Source organism: Pseudochaenichthys georgianus, chromosome 7 (genome assembly GCF_902827115.2).
Source record: "Pseudochaenichthys georgianus chromosome 7, fPseGeo1.2, whole genome shotgun sequence".
Lineage (NCBI taxonomy): Eukaryota > Metazoa > Chordata > Actinopteri > Perciformes > Channichthyidae > Pseudochaenichthys > Pseudochaenichthys georgianus.
In genome coordinates, this window is record NC_047509.1 from 45,042,589 (window position 1) to 45,063,317 (window position 20,729).

At 43.7% G+C, this 20,729-nt stretch overlaps 1 protein-coding gene across 1 annotated transcript; it reads right to left on the reverse strand.

Annotated features, from left to right (window-relative positions):
* Positions 1–845: 845 nt before the first annotated feature.
* On the reverse strand, positions 846–19,519 carry cdk10 (cyclin dependent kinase 10). The gene is made up of 13 exons (XM_034087846.2): positions 19,198–19,519; positions 12,991–13,063; positions 12,834–12,905; positions 12,535–12,637; positions 12,279–12,360; positions 12,036–12,103; positions 10,111–10,163; positions 9,376–9,445; positions 8,973–9,032; positions 3,841–3,964; positions 3,608–3,747; positions 2,084–2,136; positions 846–2,005 (listed from the first exon to the last, which is right to left on the reverse strand). The coding sequence occupies exons 1-13, from the start codon at positions 19,285–19,287 to the stop codon at positions 1,911–1,913; spliced, it is 1,083 nt and encodes a 360-aa protein (XP_033943737.1). The 5' UTR covers positions 19,288–19,519; the 3' UTR covers positions 846–1,910.
* Between the last annotated feature and the right edge of the window lie 1,210 nt (positions 19,520–20,729).

The following is a 20,729-nucleotide window of genomic DNA, read 5'->3' on the forward strand; positions in this document are numbered from 1 at the left end:
TCAACTCAAGACATCACCATATTGTTTCAGTACCGTCTGTTCAGGGCTTTCCTTCACAAGTTTAGCTGGTATTTGTCCTGTTGTCAGCTTTCAGACAATAAAGAAAGCTAAGTGTGCAGCAGGACCAGTTTGTTCTATACTCTCTGACCTCTGCAGACTGACGGGACTTCCTGTTTGCTTCAGTGTGAGGTCAGGATGTCCCTGTGAGGGAGCTAACAGGGACTTCCTGTTTGCTTCAGTGTGAGGTCAGGACGTCCCTGTGAGGGAGCTAACAGGGACTTCCTGTTTGCTTCAGTGTGAGGTCAGGACGTCCCTGTGAGGGAGCTAACAGGGACTTCCTGTTTGCTTCAGTGTGAGGTCAGGACGTCCCTGTGAGGGAGCTAACAGGGACTTCCTGTTTGCTTCAGTGTGAGGTCAGGACGTCCCTGTGAGGGAGCTAACAGAGACTTCCTGTTTGCTTCAGTGTGAGGTCAGGACGTCCCTGTGAGGGAGTTAACAGGGACTTCCTGTTTGCTTCAGTGTGAGGTCAGGACGTCCCTGTGAGGGAGCTAACAGGGACTTCCTGTTTGCTTCAGTGTGAGGTCAGGACGTCCCTGTGAGGGAGCTAACAGGGACTTCCTGTTTGCTTCAGTGTGAGGTCAGGACGTCCCTGTGAGGGAGCTAACAGGGACTTCCTGTTTGCTTCAGTGTGAGGTCAGGACGTCCCTGTGAGGGAGCTAACAGGGACTTCCTGTTTGCTTCAGTGTGAGGTCAGGACGTCCCTGTGAGGGAGCTAACCTGCTGCTGAACATTACTACTGATTAACCTGCATTCAATACACTGACACTTCAAAGGAAAAGGCACAGTTGCTGTTACGACATCTTTATTATGTTTTACAGATGACAGTTTCGAGGCTCTGCAGTCACATTTGAGTTTGGTATATTTACAGACAGACAGGAGTCAACCGCTTCAGTGATTTCTGCAAAGCAAGCCCCTGCTTAATTATTACAGCACGTTTAGCCGAGCTGAGGCTCCAAAATGATTACTTTGACATTTAAAAACAAATCCCTGATTTAGCCTGAAGTAGAAAATAAGATTGATACTCCAAGTCTGTTCAGTAAATATGAAGCTTAGCTTAGCATGTAGACACAGAGTGATATCTATTTTGTCATTTAATTCGCAGAAAAGCTTCTTCTTTTTTCACGCAAACTATCCCTATAACAACTCATGATGAGGGAGCAGATCCAGGGATGACCCCCACCCAAAGGTCACTTTGACAGTCGTCACACGAGCAGATGGCTGTGAGGACCAACATGACATCTTTACAAAGCTGTCATTTCATTCCATCCCATTTTTGTTGCCAAAAACTAATTTTCTTTGAGTTAAAGGCCGATGTTTGGACCTTAAAGCGTATCATGCCAGGCCGTCTTCTTCTTCCTGCTCCTGCCGGTCAGCCTCTTCCTCATGTTCAGATCCAAACTGATCACAGAACAGCAGAGACCGCTATAACAGAACATCTCAAATGTGACAAATGCTCGAAACAAAAGTACAAAATGCCTCAGCATGTTGTCAAGGCAACTCCGTCTTCATTACTTTCCCTTCTTTTGTGCAATGGCCTTGGCAGCAATGCGAGAACTAGGAAGTATAGCTAAAAAAAAGAATGCTCCTCATAGCCTTTTTACATGTTCAGATGACCTCTGTGTCATCACACTGAGCACAGCGTCAGTGTGATGACACAGAGGTCATCACACTGACGCTGTGCTCAGTGTGATGACAGTGTGACTTATCAGGGGAACTGATGACTGTCTGCATTAGCAGTACCATCTCCCATGAGCACATCTACGCTCATGCACTCGCTGTGAACAGAACCAACATCCGGTCCTGAGAACGTTCCTCCGGCACACGGTCATGTCTGAGTCTGACGTCTCCCATCATACTTTGCTGCGTTTGGAGCCGCCCTCTGCTGGGGCGGCGGCCCGTTTGTTGCGATGGTGGGGGAAGGTGGGCATGAGGTCGGGCTCGCAGGCTGCAGAGAGAGACGAGTGCAAAGAGGTCAGAGGGCAAGGGAGACAGCTGATGATGCAGATCATAATCTTTCACTCACGTAGAGGCTTCTCTTTGAAGTAGGAACTCTCCAGACTGTCTTTGGCAGTAGCTCTGGATCAGGAGCACACATATAGAACAGGATGATGTTTCAGTCACACACTGTGTTTAACTTCGTTACAGTTGTATTCAACTACATTCTTTAAAAGAAACAAACACGCACGCACACACACACAATCCTGCGGAGAGCCGCCCAGCCTACCCACAGTGGTTGTGAAGAACCAGCTGGTATTCGAGTCAGTTTTCAGTGATATTGACATATGTGTAACTGTATTTTGTATTCGGGATAGTTGGAAAGGTTATTTCGATCTCTGTGTCTGTGCAAACACACAGAAAAGTAACATTGACTTTGAATTCCTGATATATATAAGAATATTGTTGAAGCCTACAGATATCCAGGAACACTGCGTGGGCCTTTACGGCACAGTGGATAAGGGCCCAGGCTAGGAAGGACAGAAGCATCCTCTAATGACCACTGTGTTCAGCATCATGGCGACCCCGATGGAGAGATGGCTCCGCAGACACCACGTGTGCAGTCAGTGAGCTCAACTGGTCTCTCTGAGGCGGAGACATGCTGAGCTATCGATCGAGTGTCAGCAGTGTTTCAAATCAGCCCCAGTTTGTTTGAACCAAAGACAACTTCTTTTTTTCAGGCCAGTGAAACTGTGGGAATGCAATCTGCTGGAGAAAATAAGAAAGAGAAAACAGGAGAGGTGGGGTTTGCTCCAACGCACTAGCAGGCAGAGCAAGCGTTAATTGCTTGTGCCCTGAAGCCCACCCCCCGACAGTGACGACTTTACGCCCGCACGGCATTCAGTTTCTGAGGGGTCGCGCAATCAGAGGGGAGGCTGGGCGTGTCTCTCCCGTTGTTCAAGATGTACAGATTGTGTGCAGCTGAGCTGAGTGGCAGTATTGATGTATGGCAAGTATTTATTACATTGTATCATGTCTGAGTGCACTTCCCTGGTTGGCCGGCTTGGTGAAAATGTTTCCTCCAGCACATTAGTCTGTGTAAGTGAAGACCTCCATGTTGCCGTCAGACCCAACAGTAGCATCGCACTACATCATTAATGTGGTTATTTGCAGCGGTACAAAGTACATACGTGTTTGAGTACTGAACTCACGTGTTTGAGTACTGAACTCACGTGTTTGAGTACTGAACTCACGTGTTTGAGTACTGAACTCACGTGTTTGAGTACTGAACTCACGTGTTTGAGTACTGAACTCACGTGTTTGAGTACTGAACTCACGTGTTTGAGTACTGAACTCACGTGTTTGAGTACTGAACTCACGCACGAGTGCTCTGAATGAGTTATCCTTTGTTTTCAATTTGGCTGTAAAAGTGAAATAAGGATCCTGCCCTAGTCTTCTTGCTCTTTAATGTTCCCTAACATGTTTCTAATGTTCCCTGATTTTAGTTGAGATTATATATTTACCCCTGTTCTATTTTTAACTTTGACATTTAAATAATACTATCGTGTAAGAGAGAGAGAGTGAGTGAGTGAGTGTGTGTGCGTGCGTGCACCTGCGCTGGGGGTTGTACATGAAGAGCAGGTTGAGCAGTCTGTGTCCGGCTTCAGACAGCCAGGTGAATTTATTCTTCAGGTTGTTGTACGGCTGCTTCCTCAGACTGTACTGACCAATGAGGGGCAGCTGAGAGAAACCCTGGGACACACAAACAATTTAGCACATTCCTTTGACATCTTCAGACCTGACAGATATGTCAATATGAGCAGATGTTCATAGCGGAGGTCTCACAGGCCAGATGTTCTGGTTGGGGGTCCCCAGCAGCTGCACGATCAGGTCCACCTGCTGGATCTCTGAGGCTCCTGGGAGCAGAGGTTTGTGGGCCAGCAGCTCAGCCAGGATGCAGCCCACCGCCCTGCAGAACATCAGCTGTTCAGCAGGTATTTCAAACGGAGGTTCCTATTGGCTCCTTACGGTGTGTAAGATAGTGTGCAATGTCTCTTTTCCTGATAAAGCATTAGGAACCTGAGAGTGGCGGGTGATGATATTATAACTCTCCCCTCACATCAAGACGCCAGAGGTGAAGTACTATGTTTTTTATGCAATGGTCTATTTTGAGAGTTTGGACTATTTTGCATGTTCATTTCCATTCCACCGCAGTCTGTGGGCAGGTACGAACATTTGAAACATTTCTCAGTGTCTATCGCACTAACAGATCGAAGTACAGATGTGAAGTAACCAAATATATACTTAAGTACTGTACTTAAGTACTGTTGTCAGGTACTTGTACTATACTTGAGTATATCAATGTTCTTCTACTCCACTACAATCCAGGTAAATGGTGTACTTTTACTCCACTACATGCTCCAAACACCAAACAGATCATTGCAGCATTACCCATAATCCCCTCTGTTTCAGCCCTGTTTCCAAAGGAGGAGCCCACGCCCCTCTGAGAGAGATTTGGTTACAAAGAACTCAATGGTGCTCTAGGAGGAGATTCAGGTGATAAGGGGGGGGGGGGGGGGGTGCTGATTACCTGGTTGCTGATTGGCTAACGGTTACACAAGACAAAACATCGTTATGACATCAGCAAGTGGCCAAAATCTGATCATCTCATTTTCAGACAGGTTTTTATAGAAACGGATCAAAAAGAGATAGAATCTTTGTTCCTGAAACTATCAGAGTCTCTTTCCACAGAGGGGACACGTGTTGATGTAGAAGAGACATGGGGAAGAGGGGACACGTGTTGATGTAGAAGAGACATGGGGAAGAGGGGACACATGTTGATGAAGAAGAGACGTGAAGAAGAGGGGACACGTGTTGATGTAGAAGAGACGTGAAGAAGAGGGGACACATGTTGATGAAGAAGAGACGTGAGGAAGAGGGGACACATGTTGATGAAGAAGAGACGTGAAGAAGAGGGGACACGTGTTGATGTAGAAGAGACATGAAGAAGAGGGGACACATGTTGATGTAGAAGAGACATGGAGAAGAGGGGACACATGTTGATGTAGAAGAGACATGAGGAAAATGGGACACGTGTTGATGTAGAAGAGACATGAAGAAGAGGGGACACGTGTTGATGTAGAAGAGACATGGGGAAGAGGGGACACATGTTGATGAAGAAAAGACGTGAAGAAGAGGGGACACGTGTTGATGTAGAAGAGACGTGAAGAAGAGGGGACACATGTTGATGAAGAAGAGACGTGAGGAAGAGGGGACACATGTTGATGAAGAAGAGACGTGAAGAAGAGGGGACACGTGTTGATGTAGAAGAGACATGGAGAAGAGGGGACACATGTTGATGTAGAAGAGACATGAGGAAAATGGGACACGTGTTGATGTAGAAGAGACATGAAGAAGAGGGGACACGTGTTGATGAAGAAGAGACATGGAGAAGAGGGGACACATGTTGATGTAGAAGAGACATGAGGAAAATGGGACACGTGTTGATGTAGAAGAGACATGAAGAAGAGGGGACACGTGTTGATGAAGAAGAGACATGAAGAAGAGGGGACACATGTTGATGTAGAAGAGACACGGAGAAGAGGGGACACATGTTGATGTAGAAGAGACATGAAGAAGAGGGGACACATGTTGATGTAGAAGAGACATGAAGAAGAGGGGACACATGTTGATGTAGAATAGACATGGAGAAGAGGGGACACATGTTGATGTAGAAGAGACATGGAGAAGAGGGGACACATGTTGATGTAGAAGAGACATGGGGAAGAGGGGACACATGTTGATGAAGAAGAGACATGAAGAAGAGGGGACACATGTTGATGTAGAAGAGACATGAAGAAGAGGGGACACATGTTGATGTAGAAGAGACATGAAGAAGAGGGGACACATGTTGATGTAGAAGAGACATGAAGAAGAGGGGACACATGTTGATGTAGAAGAGACATGAGGAAAGAGGGGACACAGTGTTGATGTAGAAGAGACATGAAGAAGAGGGGACACATGTTGATGTAGAAGAGACATGAAGAAGAGGGGACACATGTTGATGTAGAAGAGACATGAAGAAGAGGGGACACATGTTGATGTAGAAGAGACATGAAGAAGAGGGGACACATGTTGATGTAGAAGAGACATGAAGAAGAGGGGACACATGTTGATGTAGAAGAGACATGAAGAAGAGGGGACACATGTTGATGTAGAAGAGACATGAAGAAGAGGGGACACATGTTGATGTAGAAGAGACATGAAGAAGAGGGGACACATGTTGATGTAGAAGAGACATGAAGAAGAGGGGACACATGTTGATGTAGAAGAGACATGAAGAAGAGGGGACACATGTTGATGTAGAAGAGACATGAAGAAGAGGGGACACATGTTGATGTAGAAGAGACATGAAGAAGAGGGGACACATGTTGATGTAGAAGAGACATGAAGAAGAGGGGACACATGTTGATGTAGAAGAGACATGAAGAAGAGGGGACACATGTTGATGTAGAAGAGACATGGAGAAGAGGGGACACATGTTGATGTAGAAGAGACATGAAGAAGAGGGGACACGTGTTGATGTAGAAGAGACATGAAGAAGAGGGGACACATGTTGATGTAGAAGAGACATGAAGAAGAGGGGACACATGTTGATGTAGACGAGACATGAAGAAGAGGGGACACATGTTGATGTAGAAGAGACATGAAGAAGAGGGGACACATGTTGAGTAGAAGAGACACGGAGAGAGGGACACAGTGTTGATGTAGAGAGACGAGAGGGGGACACATGTTGATGTAGAAGAGACACGAAGAAGAGGGGACACATGTTGATGTAGAAGAGACATGGAGAAGAGGGGACACATGTTGATGTAAGAAGAGACACTGAAGAAGAGGGGACACGTGTTGATGTAGAAGAGACATGAAGAAGAGGGGACACGGTTGATGTAGAAGAGACATGAGAAGAGGGGACACTGTTGATGTAGAAGAGACTGAAGAAGAGGGGACACAGTGTTGATGTAGAAGGACATGAAGAAGAGGGGACACATGTTGATGTAGAAGAGACATGACAAAGAGGGACACATGTTGATGTAGAAGAGACATGAAGAAGAGGGGACACATGTTGATGTAGAAGAGACATGAAGAAGAGGGGACACGTGTTGATGTAGAAGAGACATGAAGAAGAGGGGACACGTGTTGATGTAGAAGAGACATGAAGAAGAGGGGACACGTGTTGATGTAGAAGAGACATGAAGAAGAGGGGACACGTGTTGATGTAGAAGAGACATGAAGAAGAGGGGACACGTGTTGATGTAGAAGAGACATGAAGAAGAGGGGACACGTGTTGATGTAGAAGAGACATGAAGAAGAGGGGACACGTGTTGATGTAGAAGAGACATGAAGAAGAGGGGACACGTGTTGATGTAGAAGAGACATGAAGAAGAGGGGACACGTGTTGATGTAGAAGAGACATGAAGAAGAGGGGACACGTGTTGATGTAGAAGAGACAAGAAGAAGAGGGGACACGTGTTGATGTAGAAGAGACATGAAGAAGAGGGGACACGTGTTGATGTAGAAGAGACATGAAGAAGAGGGGACACGTGTTGATGTAGAAGAGACATGAAGAAGAGGGGACACGTGTTGATGTAGAAGAGACATGAAGAAGAGGGGACACGTGTTGATGTAGAAGAGACATGAAGAAGAGGGGACACGTGTTGATGTAGAAGAGACATGAAGAAGAGGGGACACGTGTTGATGTAGAAGAGACATGAAGAAGAGGGGACACGTGTTGATGTAGAAGAGACATGAAGAAGAGGGGACACGTGTTGATGTAGAAGAGACATGGAGAAGAGGGGACACGTGTTGACGTAGAAGAGACATGAAGAAGAGGGGACACGTGTTGATGTAGAAGAGACATAAAGAAGAGGGGACACGTGTTGATGTAGAAGAGACATGAAGAAGAGGGGACACGTGTTGATGTAGAAGAGACATGAAGAAGAGGGGACACATGTTGATGTAGAAGAGACATGAAGAAGAGGGGACACATGTTGATGTAGAAGAGACACGAAGAAGAGGGGACACATGTTGATGTAGAAGAGACACGAAGAAGAGGGGACACGTGTTGATGTAGAAGAGACACGAAGAAGAGGGGACACGTGTTGATGTAGAAGAGACACGAAGAAGAGGGGACACGTGTTGATGTAGAAGAGACACGAAGAAGAGGGGACACGTGTTGATGTAGAAGAGACACGAAGAAGAGGGGACACGTGTTGATGTAGAAGAGACACGAAGAAGAGGGGACACGTGTTGATGTAGAAGAGACACGAAGAAGAGGGGACACGTGTTGATGTAGAAGAGACACGAAGAAGAGGGGACACGTGTTGATGTAGAAGAGACACGAAGAAGAGGGGACACGTGTTGATGTAGAAGAGACACGAAGAAGAGGGGACACATGTTGATGTAGAAGAGACATGAAGAAGAGGGGACACATGTTGATGTAGAAGAGACATGGAGAAGAGGGGACACATGTTGATGTAGAAGAGACATGAAGAAGAGGGGACACATGTTGATGTAGAAGAGACATGAAGAAGAGGGGACACATGTTGATTACTTGTTAGATGCTTTTATCCAAAGCGACTTACATACTCAATACTGTGGACAATCCCCACAGGAGTAATTCGGGGTGAAGTGTCTCAGGGACACAACGACATGCAGTGGGGTTTGAACCTGCGCCACACACCGCTTTATGTATAAAAGACATGAAAAAGCGGATTTTGCATAACAGGTGACCTTTAAATTCCCTCTGTAAAAGCCTTTGACATATATCAACAAAATGAAACAAGAAAGTCTCAAGGTAAAATGTCTTGGGGACATATCTTTTACTAGATTCCCCTGTAGTGCCCCCCTTGAAACAAATGGTTCCTCATGTGGAGGCCAGGCATGATGTGAATGTGTGTTGTCTCACAATGCAGCCTCACCACATATCCAGAGCTGTAGTCTGGGTCTTCGTCCCTAGGAGGAGCTCTGGAGCTCTGTACCTGCAGACAGATTGGGGGGGGGGGGGATTAACACATACCGTGACTGAGCCCAAGCTGATGGAACTAAAGGAGGAGGAGATTAAAAGACACACGCACGTAATTTAAGTTAAACTGTCTCCGTGAATGGATCATTAATTAGAATCAAATCATCTAATATTTATTATTCTAAAAATGTCCAGTCTGCACAATGAGTACTTCTAGTTTGGTACTTTGAGTATAGTTTGATGGAAATACTTGTACTTTTAAGTCACAACTTGTAACAGAGAATTTCTACAACGTGGTATTATTGCTTTTGCTATTTCCAAATAAAGCATTATTTAGGGTGAGCACGTGAGAGACTCACCACAGCGTGACCACTCGAGGGGTCATGGGCTGCTGCGGGATGCCGTACATCCGGGCCAGCCCAAAGTCAGCTGCAGCACAAACAGATCCAGACAATCATTACATGTCAGACAATTCATTTCATCCATTCAAATGTCAACTCAAAATTCCCAGAGCCCAGGTGACATATTGAAATAGCTTCTTCTGTCACTCAAAGGTAGTCAATGAACAATGATCAATATTATTGGAGGAGCCGGAACAACAGCATATATTCTTAAAAACACTAATATATAAATCGCTTTTGGCTCATACATTTGTCTTCACACAAATACCATTCACATTCGAGATGCAACTGTGCAGACTTGTAACATGTGTTTGATTGGTTGTGTTTAAGCAGGAACACGGAGGTTGTAAACAGAGATTATTCTTTAATTAGCAGATCTATAAATAATTCTGTATCTATATTCATTTCAGGAAAAACTGAAGTTAGCAGTCTTGACAGAAGGAGGGACAGAGATGGGGGGGGGGTCAAAGGTCATGCTGGAGTAGGGACACAGTGGCCGTTTCTCAATGTCGAGTAGAGCTGCTGCAGAGCCACTATTTCAAGTATACCACAGAAGGACTGTTCAAATGGCCAGCATTCGGCACCACTCAAAGACGTGGTATACTTGAAATAGTGGCTCTGCAGCAGGTGTGCTCCACATTGAGAAACGGCCCGTGAGGATAACAGTGACAGCTGCTGAATGTGATGACTCACCGATCTTAACGCAGCCTTTGTCTGTCATCAGCAGATTAGACACCTTCAGGTCCCTGAAAACACGATTAGAGAGGATCATCCGCCCGCCTCAATGCACTCACCACACTTGTCAATGCATTTTTAGATTATAGCAAAAACCGTTTAAAACACAGCTTTGTCAGATTTGTTCAAGTTTCATGAACTCACAAAGCTGTAACATTTTTTTTAATGTATTTTCATTATTTCGATTCTTTCCAAATTGGAGGTATTCTGCCCTCAAGGCATTCCCTGGTCAACAGTCTGCATGGTTTGAGTTGCAAATCAGAATATAGATATGGATCCTTGACTAAAATGATCTTAGTATACCCGAAACATCAACTCTAAATCTGCTTTTACATTTCTATAAGCCTTGTTTTCAGTGTCTAGAGAATCAGACCTAAATATAATACTATATATATATAGTTCAGGGTTTCCGTTAGTCGGTAATTACCGGTTTTTAGCTGGTAAAATTTATAAAAAACCGGTAAATTCAAAACCTGACGGTCAAAATGTCTGGTAATAATTAGGGAGGCTCCGATCGATCGGCCGCCGGTCATTATCGGCCGATATTCACTCTTAATAGTTTGATCGGTGCTCTCTATAAAGGCCGATCAGGAGAGCTGGATCTGATCAATATGGACATAAACGCGAGTGAAGTGTAACCGGACGAGAGAGAGAGATCAGATCAGCTGCTGAGTCTGACCGAGACACGCAGCTCTGCATGATCACCTGAAGCCCCGCCCTCTGTTTAGCGAGCTACAGGAGCTGCTTGAGAAACTGACGGGCTGTCAGGAGAGAGAGGGAGAGGGAGGGAGGGAAAAGAGAGGATCCGTTTCTCCCGTGTTATTATTCAAAGTTGATGTAAACTTCTGAATAATGTACGTTATCTACTACAAGTAGTTTGTTTGAATGTAATAATCATGTTGTTTGTTGTTTGTGGAATCATTTATTGAAAAATGAATCTGAATTTTTCGATCTGTTACGATTATAAACTGAAGCAATATAAAAATGAGCCCCGTGAACTGAGTTTTAAACTGAAGCATATCTGCTCATAGTCCGGTAATTACCTGCTTACGGAAACTCTGCTACACAACTATTATTATTATTATTGAAATATGACCGGTAAGTTTCAAATTAGTCCGGTAAAATAAATTCTGCCCGGACATTTGACCGGCGAGAAAAAATCCTAGCGGAAACCCTGATATATGTATGTCATTGAGAACTCTAAAACCATCCATTCTTTTCTCGTGCATCTCAGCATTCATCTCTTCAAACTGTACCTGGATGTTTGTTATGAAAGATGCCCCTACATTATGGACTCCTCTTATATAATTGATATGTAAAAAGATACAGCAGTGTATTCACTTCCTTCATCGACTTAGATATTTTGAAGCAAGAATATTTGAAATGTATCACATCCAAATGTGTACGAAGATAAACCGGCCAACCTATATGTTTCATTTAAACATAACAGGCTGAAGAATGCTTTAACACATCCGTCTATCCTGCCGCTACGCCAGACCTGAGTCCGGACAACATCATGGCATTACTCTTTAATGTCTCATTCTGTCTAAAGTACAATCTTTTTGTCAATACACCAAAACATATTTATCCCAGAAGTCAAAATGTGTCTGAATCATTTATCTATATGCTATTTAACTGTTCAGTTGTTTCACAGATAAGAAGTCAATTGAGTTAACCTGAACAAATGTTATTTAACTAGCATAAAACAACTAGCAAGTAATGTTAGCATCAACTTGGTGTGTCACCAAGCTGACCACGTACTGTTGTTGGATAGATGTATGTAATCCTCTCAGGAAAGTGAGAGACTCTGTTCCTAAGTCTATAAAGCACAAAAATAAGTGCAGCCTCAGCGTTGGTGTTTCCAGTCCATGTGTGTGACTGACCTGTGTATGATGAAGTTGTGGTGGAGATACTCCAAGCCTCTGAGCAGCTGCAGGACGATACACTTCACCTGGAGAAGAGAACATGATGTTACACAGACCTAACTAAGAGGATGTGTGGATTCAATCAGGGTCCTTAGGAGGAGTTCAAGGGGCAATGTCACTGTAACTGATCATTTGTCTGCATCTAAGTGAGAAACTACAATATGCTGCATTTATTTGAGAAAATCCTTAGATCTGTCCCACCTGAGCCTCAGAGAATGGGGTCTGCATGTTTTCCAGCAGACTGGCCAGATCCTGCTCACAGTAGCTCATCACCAGAAAGAGGCTGAAACCCAACATGGAGGATCAGGTGTGTAAGCAGGTTGAGGTGACTGTGGTAAAGACAGCTGGGCAGATGCTGAATAGTTACATTTCGCCCAGTGAGACGATTAGCATTCATTGTTGCTGTATAACATTCTCTTGTAAAAGTCTACCATGGCGGTGTGAGTATGTGTACTACCTCTCCAGTTGACTGCCAACAACCACTTCTTTCAGCTCCACTATGTTGGGATGTCTGAGCCTCAGCAGCAGGGTGATCTCTCGGAGGCTGCTGATGGGGACCCCTGACAGGACCAGGAGGAAAGCAGGCCTGTTATGCTCATGTTCAGGTTGTGTACATGCTTTAAGTCTGGACACAGCTCCCACATGTACAAAGGTAACTATGCATAACAACACATATGATTGCATGTGGAACAAAGAGACACACACCAAAAGCACTGCGTTAAAACACAGACATATGAATCAGAGCATTGATCTTACCATCTTTCTCTTTGTCCATGCGGACCTTCTTCAAAGCCACAATCTCGTCTGACTTGGTGTCTCGAGCTCGGTCTACAGAAGGAAGAAAACAGTATATTTACTGACAAGTGTAAATAAAGTGCTATTTCTAATTCCTCTTCAAACATTAAACACTTACACACAATGCCGTAAGTTCCTTCTCCGATGCGATTGAACTTCTCAAACTCTCTGACACTCCTGCAGCTCCCAAACTGAAAGAGTGAAAAGACAGATGGCAAAGAGACTCTCCACACAGCAGGGGACTTCATGCATCATGCTTGTCTAAAGTAGTATAATCAAAGATGCTACAGTCATTACATTTTGAATACATTCTTACCAGACTGTAAAGCCCTCTGCAACATAGGTGCAATAGTGATATGAACAACATTTAGATTGACCCACATGACGAAGCCTGAAGAATACATGTGCTTTATGATAGTAACTGGAAAGTGTCTCTATTCCTCTGGATGACTCCATGTAACAGTTTAATGTATTCATAAATACTGAAGTGAATATGAATAATAGTTGAACCAAAATGATGAGCAGAATTTGTAATTACCTTAATGGAACTTTGGCCCAATGCACATTAAATCTGATAGTGACTGTGATTGCTGCTCTAATTAAGTGAACGAGGTCATTAAGGAAGAGAGATTTTTTCGTAGCAAGAGATCTCACTTAGGAGGAATCACCCAATGACGTAGATAGTTGGGTGCTTTAACATTTAGGCTTATGTGTAGATTGAAGCCAGTAATGAGCTAAGCTGCTCAGAGGCACAGACCTTCATTTTACTTTCAAAGGTAACTGACACATATAGCGAAGCGCCACCTAACCAATTCCTTTTCCACAATGGGCGCTCATAACTGCAGGTCGTTTATCACAACACACCTTTACGGAAATAATGCCAAACACCATTAAAAACAGCTAATGTGTCACATAATGTCACATTTCCTCTGAGTGCAGCCACTTTACCTAATAAGGATTTCCTGTTGTTTATTGCTTTTAAGGTGAGGTGGAATGAATACTCTTATTTACTTAAGTAAAGGAGCAATACACATTCACACTGCGGTACTTTTCCCACAAAGGTTCATGCGAACTTAGTTCATGCGAACTCTTTAGTTCTCATGAACTAAGTACAGATCGCGTTCACACCGGAAAAAGTCCCTGGGGGTGGATTAGGCAAATGAAGCCGCTGACGTCACTTCTTCTTCTTCTGCTTTGGGCTTACTGGCAGGCCACAAACCACTTCACGACGTATACTGCCGCCCAAAGTCCCCGGCCGGAAGTCCCCGGAGTTGGGGACTCGATTTACTGAGATGGGTCTGGCTGCAGACCGCAGCAAGGAGGCGTTTCCTATAGGGGCGTTTCCTATAGGGGCGTTTCCTAACTTTTTTTATCCAATAGCAAGGGATTCCAGCTGCTTTTATAAATCCTCGCAGAAGAAGTCATTAGAGGCTTCTCAATACTCAAATTTCCCCTCCTCGACTCCCCTCCTCGACTCCCCTCCTCGAGACTTAGACCCGCCCACAGGAGATGCGAGCGGAGGACCGAGGAGGGGAACCGAGGAGAGAGGAGGGGAAGTAGCAGACGTTTAAAGAAATGAGAACTCCTCTCCTCTGAGCGGTCATATTAAAGCGACGTCCGTTCATTATGACGTGGCAACAGCTGTCGAGTGTTTTGTCATATTTTATAATCTCTGTTAGATCAGCTGAACATTGTTCCCCCACATATTTTATTTGAATTCATTGAGAGTGCGGTATAATGAGACAATAACAGGCTACAGATGCGGACACACACAAATATATTTATATAAATATATACAATTTAAAGTATGAGAGCACTCTCATAATAACGTAACACAGTCAGAGACTGGATATACGCCCCCCCCCCCCCTCTCTCTCTGGTCGCTGAAATGGGGAATTGAAATTACGGGCCAAAAGTTGTATTTGCAAGTATTAAAAGTAAGGACATCAAACCAACTGAGACCCGTCTGTCCGCGGCATCTGCGCACTGTACAACACACACCTACACACTGTACAACACACACACCTACACACTGTACAACACACGCACCTACACACTGTACAACACACGCACCTACACACTGTACAACACACTGTACAACACACACCTACACACTGTACAACACACACCTACACACTGTACAACACACACCTACATACTGTACCACACACACCTACAGCTGCTAAAGCATAATCAGGCTACAGCCGTTGTGTATTTTATTATGTGAAGCACTAAATGGTTTTAGAAAAATATGGACTCTTTGTAGATATCTACTAAACTAAAGCAAATAAAGAGAGTAGGCCTGTTATACTGAGTGATATATATTTTACACACTGCTCTGCTTTCTGCAGGACCTCACAGCTGTTCTCACTGTAAACATCGCGTTGCGATGAGAGCAGGTTCTCAAATAATATCCAGGGGATGCATGCAGAGCTGTCATTGGCTGAGATAAGTCCGGCCGTGCGTCACGCCTCCACCGTTCCCGGAAATGCATCCGCGGAGGAGCCGTGGAGGAACCATCAGTGTATCCTCGGTTATAGCTCCTCCAGAGAGCCTCCTCGATGCTCGATCCTCGGTCCTCGGTGTGCATTTAGAGAAATGAGACGTCCTTCAAAATGGCGCGCTGAAATTCATTTCCGGGTCACTACCGGAGGACCGAGGAGTCGAGGAGTCGAGGAGGGGAAATTTGAGTATTGAGAAGCCTCTATTGTTCTAGTGATGGGCAGTCCCGTGTAACTCTGATACCACCCAATGAATGCATTGACTTGCTTGTAGAACCACGCTACACAAAACAAATGGCAACACCTATAAAAACTATTTTAAAAAAGGGGCTACTGTATCAACCTATATAAAGTATATAAATATAGTTTTTCTCCCTGCAGGAGAGGGGAGCGTGCTTTGAGATCAGCTGCTAGGCTGCAGCGGGGAGAAGAGGGGGACAAAAAGAGATCTCCGTCCTCCGTGTTTTATTCTTATAGAAGTAAGAAGAGAAGTAATGGGTCAGAAACCCTCCTTTTTACGCAGCGGTCCAGACATAGACATCATAGCTACGGCGACACATATTCAGTTGCCAGTTACTTTTGGCATTAGGGCAGGGATATCTTTCAAGGTTTGACATAATGAATCGTGCTACTTTTAAAGCAAGCAACGATGTTTTCAAATCTGTAATAAAAAAGCTCCTCAAAAACACTATAGAAGCAGTTCCTGCCGTTGTTACGTTAGTTCAAACGGTAACAACGGACTACTTTTCTTAGCGGATGCATGTCAATTTAAATCAATTCATAAAACAATTTTTTAAATCAATAAAATCTTTTTCTAGATCCATAAAAGCATTTCAATTATTATTGGGAGTCATGTCGTTACTTTGTTGAGAATGTGGCCATGTGTAATAAGCGGGATAATGTCCACATTGCACATTGCATAATGTGCCTTCATGCCGATCTAGATCCCTCCGCAAAAACAAAACAAAAAACGTCTCGTTCGCGGGCGAGAGCCGGCTCCCGTCGTTCACTATAGGAAACGCCCCTATAGGAAACGCTCCTATAGGAAACGCCTCCTTGCTGCGCTCTGCAGCCAGACTCTATTGGATTTACTCGGAAGGCTTCAGTAGAAGCTGCTGGGACTCCCAGCAGAAGCCTTCCGAGTAAATCGCCAGAACGCCGACACCTCCTCATCTCCACCGCTCCCATGTTTTATTTTGTGTTGCCATAAGTTAGTCTCTCTGCGTTTCTGCGCTAGGCTAATGCTAATGCTAATAATGCTAATGCGAGGATAATAAAATGGCGGCTTCACAAAACTTTTTGGGAGTTTTACGGGGTGTGGTTTGCAATCCGCCCAGCCAATCAGAAATATAGCTCTTTTCTCACAAAAGAGCCGCTCGAAAGTCCCTGCTCTCCATTGCCCCTTTCACACCAGCGCTTTTTCAGCTCCGGCTCGGAGCTAGAGCCTGAAAAGCGCCGGTTTTTCCTGTTCACACCGCAGCGGCGCCGGCTCTTAGCTCCGGAATCGGGTTCACTTCCAGCTCCAAAAAATTGAAGCTCTTGAGCTTCAGAGCTAAGAGGTGGCGTCGCTTACGTATCTCTTACGTCGAGGCGTGCAGGAAACTAAACCCACCTCCCCTGAACATGGGTCGACTGTCATGCCTGCCTACAAGCAGTAGTGCCTATAAACACACTTTATAAAGTCAGGCAACACTAACCAGGCTTCGTGTGGTTCTGTTTATGTGTACCTTACTTTGACCGTCCGTTCACTGTTATCGATCATTGTGGAGAGAGGCAGACGTGTTGTTTTGTATTATAGCAGCTATCGGATGCAAGTAGTCAGTTTAGCTTCGGTTGCTATGCCAACATCAACCGTTTTATACCAGAGAAACTTTCATAACAGCGTTGTGATACAAACAGTGTCAATTCAGACTGACACACATTCACTTTGGCTAAGGGGAACTGGGGATATGCATCAGCTGCTTGTGTGAGTCGGACAGTGAATACTTTAGAGCGGCCGCTGCAGTGTGAGCTAACCGGGAGCTAACGGGAGAATAAACTCCCGTGGAAGAGCAGCACTGCAGCGGTCGGTAAATGCTGCAGAAACACATTAATAAACAATGAACCACGGCACTCTGGAGCAAAGCATAAGGTTGGAGAAGTCGTTATTCAATTTATTCTGGCTTCGTGTGATTAAAAGCAACACGATCATCGACCCGACGCAGTTCCCCGTTGTTGTGAGCTGCCGTTGGGGAGCAAATCAGCGATGTAAACGGTGACGTCATGACGCAGCAGGGGCAGCTCTGGGGCGCCAGTGGGCGGTGTGAACAGAGCGGGAGCTGAAAAGGGAAACCGGAGCTGAACCAGAAAAGCTCCCGCTCGGAGCTAGAAACTGAAAAGCGCTGGTGTGAAAGCCGCATAGCAGGGACTTTCGAGGGGGTAAAAAGGTTCGCATGAACTAATTTTAGTACCGGTGTCAGTACCAGATCTGGTACCTACACCGGCTCTTTTTGGTGTGAACGCGATCATGAACTAAGTTCGCATGAACCTTTGTGGGAAAAGTACCGCAGTGTGAATGCGCCTAATGCTGCACTTTAAAAATACTCAGTTACAAGTAAAAGTCCCGTATTAAAACTGTACATAAGTCAAAGTGAAAATATATGAGCATATAAATACATGATAAGTACCTAAAGTAAAACTATGTCTTATGCAAAAGGCCATTTTAAGCAACAGATATTTTTTTATTGTTTAATTTATTTTCCAAAATCTGCAAAGTAACAAGTAACTAAACATGTAAATACATGTAATAAAAAGTATAATATTTGCATTCAAACTGTAGAGAAGAAAAAGTATAAAGAATCATAATGTAAAAATAATTCTTATACATATAATAAAGTACAGTACAACACTGCTTTTTTTATTAAAGAGATTTGTTCTGTCATACAACAGGCAGTTGCACTGCACAATGCAATTCTTACGCTCAGCTCTCCACACCTAAATATTAAGAAACTAGATTTACAAACAAACATATAAGGTTATATTATATTATATTATTATATCAACAAAACAATGACAAAACACAAAAAGTCCATTCACGGTCCTGTGTACCACAACAGTGACGACTGAACCGGTGATTGTTGTGCGTCTTGTAGCCATCATGTGGGACACCAAATATTCACAGGTTTCAAAGAGTTCAAAAGAGTTCAGAACAAAAAAACCGTGGCTACAATAATATAGCTATTATATTATATTATATTATATTATATAAGAATATTAAAAATATATAAGATGACACAATAAATTAAAAAATCCTGTCCCAGAATAAAAGTGCATGATGTGCTGCATGATACAAATAAGAGTATATAAAAGCAGGGTTTATACATATCTAAAGGTGCATAAGACTAGATAGACTAGACAGTATGAATATGAATGTAACAGGGTGGTTACGGTGCAGTGTTTCTCTACTGCAGGGGTTCCTAAACTTTTCAGCCCGCGACCCCCAAAATAACAGTGCCAGAGACTGGCGACCCTCCACCACGTGAATAATAAATGTGTAATTGTAATCATCTCGCGACCCCCACTTTGGCAACCCCTGCTGAACTGCACTAGCTTCATACAGTTTGAATGCGGATTGTGATTCATTCATACTGAGCGTCACACAACTACACATTACCGTGTTTAAATGTAGTGATACCAGTGACAAATATAAGCCGTTTATCAGACTAGGCCATAATGAATCGTGCTAAGTTACATTAGGCATCTATGAGTTATGTATTATTGCTAATTAACAGTAAATCATAAAGCTATGAGTCCTGAACAGAGTCTGGCGGAGCTACTTCTCTTACCCTGTCACTTTGAGGCACTGTGAATGTTTTATTAGTCTTGATAGACTTGAGCTTTATAGGTTCCGGTTCGTCCTCTCCTACGTTATCCATCCTTTCGTTTAAGGTTGTTTTCAACCTCAGAAGACAAGGGTATCGTCCCTTCTGGCTTTAACTCGACAGTCCGCAGCACACCCATGGATGTATAATAAGAAGCACACCGAGCACACCGAGTGGGGCGCCGCCATATTGTTATGCTTTTGGACACCAACAGGACAACTAAGTGCTTTCCCGGAGTTCCAGTGTGTTGTGAACTGGTTGTGATCACATCATCCGCAAATGGTCGGTTTTTGTAAAGTCCATTTTGACTCCATCTTCGAGAACTGTAATAAAATAACAAATAAACATGTAAACGTATCTGCCTTTTCCCTTTATGATTGTACCACACATGTAATCAACATAGTCATCAAAACAACATGGAATATATTGCCCATGGCTTCTATTAACGTTATTAGAATTAGCCTACTGTGAGCACATAGAAAGCATAAGCATTAACAGTAATAGGAGTAATTCATGAAGGGCTACTCCAGCAATTTTGAATTTCACTTAAATACATAAACATATTTATTAAAACAAAGTCAAACTTGAAGCAGTAAGTCCATTCACTTTCAAGCTTCTTCCTATTTCTTAAAACCAATAAAACATATTTTATTTTGATCATTATACAACTGGTCCACAGACTGAGCATTACTAATAACTAAATAACCAATAAAGTTGCATTATTATAGATTTCATAGATTATGGCCATAAAAACCTCAACAAAGGTGCAGATTTAAGGAGGTAAACACAAAGTATGAGTCAGTAAAAATAAATATGTATGTGCTTGATAAAATGACACTGGAGAGAGATTATTCATTTAATTTAGCTGTAGGCTATTATGTCCATTAATGAATTAACCACACCACAGCTTACAGTTTCATAGTGTTTGCTTGCTTTGATCCCCATCCTACCCTCTGTGGCAGCTCATGTGTGTTCAGTGTCTCTTCCCCACTACATAGGGCTTGGAAGAAGGCTGCTGCTCTTTGGAGGCTTCAGATATGGTCAGATTGGACTGAGAGCAGTGGATGTCTTCTCGTGAAGGAGCTGTGATGAGGATGGCGGGCGGACGAGGAGAGGAGTCAGCTGATTCTGACTCAGTGTTGGACTGTGATGTGGGGGGGCTCTCTGTAACTGGGTGTGGAATCAGAGGTATCAGAGGTGAAAGAATCACAAAATACTATATATTTATTACTGCTCTCTTTCTGTTCACATTTAGTTCAATCCACTGTTGCAACAAGCCTGAAATACAAGTCATCTCCCACGACTGATCGCTGTAACTGTTATGCAAATGATGATAAAAAGAACTTGAACCCTTACAAAATGTATTCCGTTACAATTACTAGTTACCTGTAAAAAAAATGTAATCAGTTAACTTATCCAAGTATCACAACATACGTTATATAACCCGATTACTTCCCATTACTTTTTTGATTACCTCAATATCAAATGCAATGCAA